Genomic DNA, 9,279 nt, shown 5'->3' on the forward strand with positions numbered 1-9,279 from the left:
TCAGGCGGCAGCACCCAGCCCCCACCCTCCATCCCCCCCATGACAGCTGTAACACATCAGCACTCTTCTCCAGCACTGCCAGCTGTTTGAATCTGCCATCGAAATGACTCAGGCGGAAATCAAGCTGTGTTCCCTCCTGCCTGCAAGAACATTTTGGGGAGATCGTGGAGAAGATAGGGACTTATCTCATCAGGACGGGCACCCAGCCGCTGCGGATGATAGTCAGTGACACGGGGCTGCTGCTGGATCAGGTACGTCTGGAACCCACCCGCGTCGGCTTTAACCCGGGTGCGATCGGAGGTGTTGGATAACGCAGCCTGGGCCACTCTGCTGGCAGTCCAAGCTGTCAGTCACTGCCACTGCTGCTCCTGAAGGAGAAACTGGTAAGAAAAAACCTTGAGAAGGACAAACGAGCACTTTTCTGCTTACAAAAGAAATGGTCAGGTGGTTTTCCTTCAGCGGGAGAGACTCAGTTAAAAAGTAGTCTGCGAAGGAGGAGAGTAACTGGCTTCTCCATGGGGAGCAAAGGCAGGGAATAGAGTCCAGAGTGACACGAGTGATGCGCAGGCGATGTGATGGTGACACAAAACACCCGCAGCTCAGCACTGGGGAGGGCCACAGTGGGGGGAGAATGCTCCGCAACTGCTGCGAAGGGGGCTGAGCACAGCGCGCGCGTCCCTGTGGCGTAACCGTGCCCCGCTCTGCCTTGGGCAGGTGAAGAAAGCCCTTTGCGTCCTCATCCAGCACAACCTGGTGACGTACCAGGTGCAGAACCGAGGATTTGTGGAGTACGTGGCCCAGTGCAAGCGGGTCCTGCGGATCCTCCGCTACCCGCGCTACATCTACACCGCCAAGACCCTCTACAACGACACGGGCGAGCTCATCGTGGAGGAGCTGCTCCTCAACGGCAAGATGACGATGAGTGCGGTGGTGAGGAAGGTGGCGGACAGGCTGACTGAAACGATGGAAGGTGGGAAGCTCCTCTCCTTACCTGGGAGTGGGAGGAGGCGCAACGGCTGCCAGAGGCCGGTTTTTACCCGGTGAACGTGGTACCAGAGGCTCTGTGGGCTGCGGTACAGTGGAAAACTGGCCCTGAACTTGGAGAAGGAGCCACCCAAAGTGGCTTTGCTGCCAGAGGGGTTGTAAATGCTGCCCCCCCACCCCAAAATGGCCTCTGAGCGCTGTGTTCGTAGCGGTTCTCTGAGGACCACAGCGTCACCGCGTCCTCCGGAGCCGCAGGAGCACCGCGGGGCTGGCAGAGCTTGACGCCACCATCTTTCTCCTCTGGCCTAGACGGGAAGACGATGGATTACGCTGACGTCTCCAACACGTTTGTGCGCCTGGCAGACACGCACTTCGTACAGAGGTGCCCAGCGGTCCCTGAAACCGTCGAGACCCCCAATGTGCCACCTCCCCCTGCACCCACGTTGGTGATCAATGAGAAGGACATGTACGTCGTGCCCAGGCTGAACCTCGTAGGTGAGGAGCCCCTCGTCCTCGGGGTGACCTTGGGTGCTACTGGGTGCTTCGGGGGATCTTGGGGGAGCGCTCGGCCACACGCTGTTCACCTGAAACCCTAACAATAGTTTTTCAAAGCAAACACTGTCTTTTGTGTTTGGCAGGGAAAGGGGAAGCGTCGACGATCGTGCGATGAGGAAGAGAACGGCGAACACAAGGCCAAAAAGCAGAAGCAAGATGAAGAAAGCCCCGAGGTACTGGGGGCGCTGATGCAGCGTCACCCTCGGCTCTCCGGGGCCGTAACGCGGAGCCGGGCCTGCGGCTCCTGGGAAGGTCGTGCCTGTCTCGCACGTGTCACCTTTGCTGGGGACACAGCTCTGTCCCTGCGCTACCGAGGGCTGAGCTCCTTCCTCTGAGCTTATGGGCTGGGGGGATCCAGCATCTTCCCAAAGGCATTCCCCTGGGGAAACCAACCAAGGAGTCTGGGGGCTCCTCTCCCTCCCTCGGTTTTTGGTGGCTCCTCTCGCTCCCTCGGTTTTTGGGCTCCTCTCCCTGAGTTTTTGGGCTCCTCTCCCTCCCTCGGTTTTTGGGCTCCTCTCCCTCCCTCGGTTTTTGGGCTCCTCTCCCTCCCTCGGTTTTTGGGCTCCTCTCCCTCCCTCATTTTTTGGGGTCCTCTCCCTCGGTTTGGTGGCTCCTCTCCCTCAATTTTTGGGCTCCTCTCCCTCCCTCGGTTTTTGGGCTCCTCTCCCTCAGTTTGTTGGCTCCTCTCCCTCAATTTTTGGGTTCCTCTCGCTCAATTTTTGGGCTCCTCTCCCTCCCTCGGTTTTTGGGGTCCTCTCCCTCGATTTGGTGGCTCCTCTCCCTCGGTTTAGTGGCTCCTCTCCCTCGGTTTGGTGGCTCCTCTCCCTCAATTTTTGGGTTCCTCTCCCTCCCTCGGTTTTTGGGGTCTTCTCCCTCAATTTGGTGGCTCCTCTCCCTTGGTTTGGTGGCTCCTCTCCCTCGGTTTGGTGGCTCCTCTCCCTCAATTTTTGGGTTCCTCTCGCTCAATTTTTGGGCTCCTCTCCCTCCCTCGGTTTTTGGGGTCCTCTCCCTCGATTTGGTGGCTCCTCTCCCTCGGTTTAGTGGCTCCTCTCCCTCGGTTTGGTGGCTCCTCTCCCTCAATTTTTGGGTTCCTCTCGCTCAATTTTTGGGCTCCTCTCCCTCCCTCGTTTTTTGGGCTCCTCTCCCTCGATTTGGTGGCTCCTCTCCCTCGGTTTGGTGGCTCCTCTCCCTCAGTTTTTGGGCTTCTCTCCCTCCCTCGGTTTGGTGGCTCCTCTCCCTCCCTCAGTTTTTGATGGCTCCTCTCCCTCCCTCGGTTTTTGGGCTCCTCTCCCCCTCACAGCCTCCACCCGACGATGGCATTTACTGGCAAGTCAACATCGACCGGTTCCACCAGCATTTTCGAGACCAGGGGATCGTCAGCGCCGTGGCCAACCGCATGGATCAGGTTCGTGGGGGCACTCGGAACCTCCTGCCATCGCTCTCCACGTCACGGGGGGAGCTTGGTGATGGTTGTCATGGTGGGGAGGTTCAAACCCTGCCCCCGGGCAGGCAGGGGTGGCCCACGCTGGGTTCCTGCTGCAGGAAGAGCTCAGCACAATGCTCCCACACTAAAAACTTGTCTCCTTCCCCCCAAAACCAGACCAGCAGCGAAATAGTGCGGACGATGCTGCGGATGAGCGAAGTCACCACGTCCTCCAGCGCGCCGTACACCCAGCCGCTCTCTTCCAATGAGGTGGGTTCCTGCCCCTGAGAAATCGGGGTGTAGCTGAGGCCCTTCTCCGCTGCCACGGCTTCCGCACCATCTTTGGATCGCGCAGGAAAACTCTGTGGAGCGCCTGCAGATTTAGGACAGCTGGTTATTCCGTGTTACCCCCCCCAGGACAGCTGGTTATTCCACGTTACCCCCCAGGACAGCTGGTTACTCCATGTTACCCCCCCAGGACAGCTGGTTACTCCGTGTTACCCCCCCCAGGACAGCTGGTTATTCCACGTTACCCCCCCAGGACAGCTGGTTATTCCACGTTACCCCCAGGACAGCTGGTTACTCCGTGTTACCCCCCCAGGACAGCTGGTTACTCCGTGTTACCCCCCCAGGACAGCTGGTTACTCCGTGTTACCCCCCCAGGACAGCTGGTTACTCCGTGTTACCCCCCCAGGACAGCTGGTTACTCCGTGTTACCCCCCCAGGACAGCTGGTTATTCCACGTTCCCCCCCAGGACAGCTGGTTATTCCACGTTCCCCCCCAGGACAGCTGGTTCTTCCATGTTACCCCCCCCAGGACAGCGGGTTACTCCGTGTTCCCCCCCAGGACAGCTGGTTACTCCGTGTTCCCCCCCAGGACAGCTGGTTATTCCGTGTTCCCCCCCAGGACAGCTGGTTACTCCGTGTTCCCCCCCAGGACAGCTGGTTACTCCGTGTTCCCCCCCAGGACAGCTGGTTATTCCACGTTCCCCCCCAGGACAGCTGGTTACTCCGTGTTCCCCCCCAGGACAGCTGGTTACCCCGTGTTCCCCCCCAGGACAGCTGGTTACTCCGTGTTACCCCCACTTACATTCTCGCTGGTTTTCCTCCCCTAGATATTCCGGTCTCTCCCAGCCGGATACAACATCGGGAAGCAGGTTTTGGACCAGTATCTCACCCTGTTAGCAGACGACCCGGTAAGACACGTGTGATTATTTTCGCTGCCCTAATTAAGGCAAGGCCTCGGTGGCGTAAGGACGTCCGGTGCCGCTCGATGGCGCTTCCTGGCCGAGCTCTGCGCCCCGCACCTGCGCCGCCTCAAACCGAGGAAAAATCATTTTTCTACTGATATTTAAAAGATACTGAGAGTGTTAAAATAAAATATGGCCAATGTTCTTAGGCTGTTAAGATCGAGAGATATTTCCTGCCCCCTAAGATCTGTGTATTATTTCTCACAATCAAGATTTTAAGAAAATCAGGGGGTTTATTTCTTTGGGAGGTGCTAAACTGTTGTGGTTTTTTTTTTCTTGTAGCTGGAATTTGTGGGTAAATCCGGGGACAGCGGCGGGGGCATGTACACTGTCAGTATCCTTTGTGGGTTAACGCCCTGACCCAGCGTTTTCCAGCGCGTGAAACGATTCCCGAGCGCCGGTGTTCTCCCTTGACCTTGACCTTGTACAGACCTTCACAAGGCCCTGGCGTCTCTGGCGACGGCCACCCTGGAGTCCATCGTGGAGGAAAGGTGACGCGGCGATTTGGAGACCTCACGGGCTCGTGCCTGACCCTTTCCCGCTTCCCGCCGCTGCTTTATTTCCCTCTCCCGCTCAGATTCGGTTCCCGCTGCGCCAGGATATTCCGCTTGCTCCTGCGAAAGAGGCACTTGGAGCAGAAGCAAGTGGAGGATTTTGCCATGATCCCGGCCAAGGAAGCCAAGGACATGCTCTACAAGATGCTGTCGGAGAATTTTGTGTCCCTGCAGGTGAGTGTGGCCACCCTGTCACGGGAGGGGACAGAGAGTGAGGACTGGGGAGATCTCAAAGGCTTCGAACGTCGCCCTCCTCCTCCTCCTCCTCCTTCTCCCGGCAGGAGATTCCCAAGACTCCCGACCACGCGCCGTCCCGCACCTTCTACCTCTACACCGTGAACGTCCTGTCCTCCGCGCGGATGCTGCTGCACCGCTGCTACAAGGTACGTCGCAGCCCCCGCCCGGGGCGCTGCCGATGACCCGCCAGGGGCTCTGCGCGGTCTGCCTGTCCCCAAAAGCCACCGGCACCGGGCTCGTCCCTGCTGGCTCCCACGTGGCCTCCAGCCACGCGAATGTTCCTCAGCGGGGGGAGATTCCGGCCCCCAGCACGCTCCTGCTCCAGGCGGTGGAGCCCAGGGGTTCTCCAGCACCGCCACCACACGTGGTTTTCCACCACCACGGCACATGGTTCTCCTCCTCCACCACCACCACAACGCGTGGTTCTCCATCTTCACCATCACCACCACCACCACGTGTCCTTCTCCACCACCACATGTGGTTCTCCACCACCATCACCATGGCACATGGTTCTCCACCACCATCATCACCACCCCCATGGCACGTGGTTCTCCTCCACCACCACCACAACGCGTGGTTCTCCATCTTCACCATCACCACCACCACCACGTGTCCTTCTCCACCACCACATGTGGTTCTCCACCACCATCACCATGGCACATGGTTCTCCATCACCATCATCACCACCCCCATGGCACGTGGTTCTCCTCCACCACCACCACAACGCGTGGTTCTCCATCTTCACCATCACCACCACCACCACGTGTCCTTCTCCACCACCACATGTGGTTCTCCACCACCATCACCATGGCACATGGTTCTCCACCACCGTCATCACCACCCCTGTGACACGTGGTTCTCCACCGCCATCTCTTCCACCACCACACACGGTTCTCCACCACCACCAGCTCCTCACCACCACACGTGTTTCTCCACCACCACGCGTGAGCAGTGACGGCTGCTGGGCCACCCCCCGCCTCCCCTCACAGCCCCCAGCCCCACGAGCGCCGGGGCTGGGTGTGACACCCCCCACCTCACTCTGGCCACTCTCCCAGCTGGTGCCACGGCGGGTGGCAGCAGCGACGTCCCCGTTTCACCCCCCCACCCCGGGTTGAGCTGCCGGCACGTGGCCGCCCCCCACCCCACACCCCCCCCAGCCCCATTTCTCTCCCCAGAGCGTGGCCAACCTGATGGAGCGGCGCCAGTACGAGACCAAGGAGAACAAGTGAGCGCGGGGCCGCGGGTGACGCGAGGGCTGGGTGGTGGCTTTGGTGGGGACCAAAGCCACCGTTTTCTTCTGCCCCCTCCCCCCAGGAGGCTGCTGGAGAAGTCACAGCGGGTGGAAGCCATCTTGGCCTCCATGCAGGCCACCGGCGCTGAGGACGCGCAGCTGCAGGAGATCGAGGAGATGATCACGGCCCCCGAGCGGCAGCAGCTGGAGACCCTCAAACGCAACGTCAACAAGTGAGCGCTGCCGGGGGGGGGGGGGGGAGGGACACGAGTGGGCTGGGGACCCCATCAATGAGCTGGGGACCCCCTCCATGGGCTGGAGACCCCGTGATGGGCTGAGGACCCCGTGATGTGCTGGGGGCCCCGTTGGTGGGCTGGGGACCCTCTCCATGAGCTGGGGACCCCATGATGGGCTGGGGACCCCATGATGGGCTGGGGGCCCCGTTGGTGGGCTGGGGACCCTCTCCATGAGCTGGGGACCCTGTCAGTGGGCTGAGGACCCCGTGATGGGCTGGGGACCCCATGATGGGCTGGGGACCCCGTTGGTGAGCTGGGGACCTCGCCTATGGGCTGGGGACCCCGTTGGTGGGCTGGGGACCCCATCAATGAGCTGGGGACCCTGTGGGCCACCGCTGCACCTGCCCCCCAGGATCGACGCCAGCGAGAACCAGGTGGACGAGACCATCTTCGTGCTGGAGTCGTTCATCGAGAGCACCGTGAAGAGGCCCTGAGGGGGGAGGGGCGCGGGGGGGGGCGGGGCCGAATAAAGCACGAGCCGCAGATGCCGCCTGAGCGTCCCGCGGGCACGGGGAACGTGGGGGGGTGGGGTGGGGGGGGGGGGTCGGTCGGTGCCTGTAGGCGTCGCTGTGCGCGCTGCCGTCGGCAGGGGGCGCGCTCCCCCCCCCCGCGATGAAGCCACGCCCCCAGTGGGGCCACACACCCTCCCAGTGGGGCCACACCCCCCGCCCCGTGGGGCCACGCCCCCCCGGAGCGCCCATGGCGGGGCTGGCGCGCGTGCTGGTGCACGTGCGGCGGGGCGGGGCGGGGCGCGGCGCAGGGCGGCCCGCGGCCTTCGGGCAGGTACCGGGGGCAAAGGGGGGGCGGGGGGGGGGGCGGGCAGTGAGGGGGGCGCGCTGGGCGTGCAAAGCCTGCACCGGGCGGGAGGGGCACGGCAGGGGGTGTGAGTGTGCAAGGGGGGTGCAAGAGTGCACAGACACCTGGGGGTGGGGGTTGTGCACACACCTGGCTGCTGCCGCAGGGGGTTCCTGTGCCACGCCGGTGGCCATGGCGGTGCCACGGTACTGGCCATCGTGGTGGCCATCGCGGTGCCATGGCACAGGCCACGCCGCCCCCCCCCACAGAGCGTCACCGGCACCTTCTGCGCCGCACACGAGGACGCGGCTGTGGTGACCTGCGGGCTGGATGGCGGCCGCTTCCTCATCTCCGACGTGGCCTTCCCCGGCTCCACCACCACCCTCCTCAAGGTGGGTGAGGGGCCAGCGCACCCCTGGGTGCCCCCCCCCAGTGCCCCCCCCTTCCTCTCACACGTCTCCCCCGCAGAGACCCTCCTTCTGCCCCGCCAAGTGCCTGGGGCAGCGGCCGGAGCTGAGCCCCCCCGCCGAGCTGCGGGGCCGGGGGGTGGCCGCGGGGGTGGCGGTGCTGCTGCAGGCCAGCACCGGCCGCATCCTGCTCACGCGCCGCGCCAGCACCCTCAGCATCTTCCCCAACGTCTGGGTGCCGCCCGGTGAGTCCAGCCGCAGCAGGGGGTGGGGGGGCAATCGCTTTGGGGTGCCCCTAACCCTCTGTCCCCTCCTCGCAGGTGGGCACGTGGAGCCGGATGAGGAGGTGAGGGGACAGGCAGGAGGGGGTGTTGGGGGGCTGGTGCACTCTGACCTACCCCCACCCCCCATTTCTCCTCGGCCGCAGCTGCTGGACGTGGGGCTGCGGGAGCTGGAGGAGGAGACGGGGCTGCGCCTGGACGCGGGGACCTTCTCCTGGAGGATGCTCGGCCTCTGGGAGGTAACACCCTGCTGGGCTGGGGGGCTCAGCACCGGCCCCCCGCCCCCATAGCACCCAGCACCCATGGGTGGGGGTGGCGGCACCTGGCTGACACGTTCCCCACTCCCCACGGGACCGGCCCCAGGGTCCCAGCACGCTGCCCATGTTCCCCCAGTCCATCTACCCGCCCATGCTGAGCCGGGGGCTGCCGCGCCGCCACCACATCGTCACCTACCTGCTGCTGCTCTCCGCCGAGCCCCACGAGCAGCTGGAGGTGAGCAGCACCCAACCGGGGGTGGGGGCTGGGGACCGCCGGGGGGGCTCCGTGCCTGAGCCTCGGGGGTCCAGGCCAGGATGCGTCCCAGCGAGAGTGAGGTGAGCGCCTACGCCTGGCTGGAGCCCCCCATCCTAGAGGCCATCGCAGCCACCGAGGACGGAGCAGACAGCGTGGGAAGCGTCCCCGACACGCTGCCGGCCACCATCAGGTGAGGACACACCCGGGGGGCTGCAAGAAACGGGGCGCAGAGCCCCCCCCAGACCCCGTGTCCCTACCGCCTTCCTTCCCTCAGCATCACGGAGCTGCGCGACGGCAGTGCCCGCAGCACCCAGCTCCCCACCGCCACGCTCCTGCGCGTGGCCCCAGCCCACGGGGAGGACGTGGAGCGCGTCAGCACCGGCACCAAGTTCGCTCTTCAGCGCTGGCTGGAGCCCCCGGGCCCGAGGGCAGCGCCACGCAGGGAATAAAGTCACTGCCCACGGGGACTGGAGTCCGTGTGGGAGGGGGGTGGGGAAGCGAGGGGGGGGAGCGGGATGGGTGGGCACGGCCCCCGCTGCCAGCCCCGGGGAGGGTGAGGAGGGGGCAGGATGGGCGCTGAGCAGGGCACGTGCCCCAGCCAAGCTCGCGCGGTGCCGGGTCCGTAAAAGGGGGTGACAGCCTGGCAGTACCCAGAGCGGAGCCACCGTGCTTGCCGGGGGAGCGGGGTCCCACGGTGGCCGCATCCTGCTGCTCCAAGAGGGGGCTGGGCTCCAGGGAGAGCAGAGCAGAGTT

The 9,279-nt window shown here is 63.8% G+C and overlaps 2 protein-coding genes across 2 annotated transcripts; both read left to right on the top strand.

Moving 5' to 3' along the window:
- The first annotated feature begins 78 nt into the window (after window positions 1-78).
- Window positions 79-7,002, top strand: POLR3C (RNA polymerase III subunit C). Its single transcript, XM_055791903.1, is given in 15 exon segments — window positions 79-139; window positions 141-251; window positions 715-970; window positions 1,294-1,493; window positions 1,623-1,712; window positions 2,840-2,944; window positions 3,140-3,232; window positions 4,078-4,158; window positions 4,495-4,546; window positions 4,643-4,703; window positions 4,790-4,940; window positions 5,048-5,149; window positions 6,179-6,228; window positions 6,318-6,467; window positions 6,883-7,002. Coding segments are annotated over 15 exon segments (1,620 nt in total). The 5' UTR covers window positions 79-103; the 3' UTR covers window positions 6,965-7,002.
- A 175-nt stretch (window positions 7,003-7,177) lies between these two features.
- NUDT17 (nudix hydrolase 17) lies at window positions 7,178-8,990 on the top strand. The gene is made up of 8 exons (XM_055791900.1): window positions 7,178-7,313; window positions 7,595-7,717; window positions 7,794-7,977; window positions 8,053-8,078; window positions 8,160-8,252; window positions 8,407-8,505; window positions 8,580-8,716; window positions 8,801-8,990. The coding sequence occupies exons 1-8, from the start codon at window positions 7,230-7,232 to the stop codon at window positions 8,973-8,975; spliced, it is 921 nt and encodes a 306-aa protein (XP_055647875.1). The 5' UTR covers window positions 7,178-7,229; the 3' UTR covers window positions 8,976-8,990.
- Window positions 8,991-9,279: the final 289 nt, after the last annotated feature.

The sequence above is a fragment of the Falco peregrinus genome, chromosome 19 (assembly GCF_023634155.1).
Source record: "Falco peregrinus isolate bFalPer1 chromosome 19, bFalPer1.pri, whole genome shotgun sequence".
Lineage (NCBI taxonomy): Eukaryota > Metazoa > Chordata > Aves > Falconiformes > Falconidae > Falco > Falco peregrinus.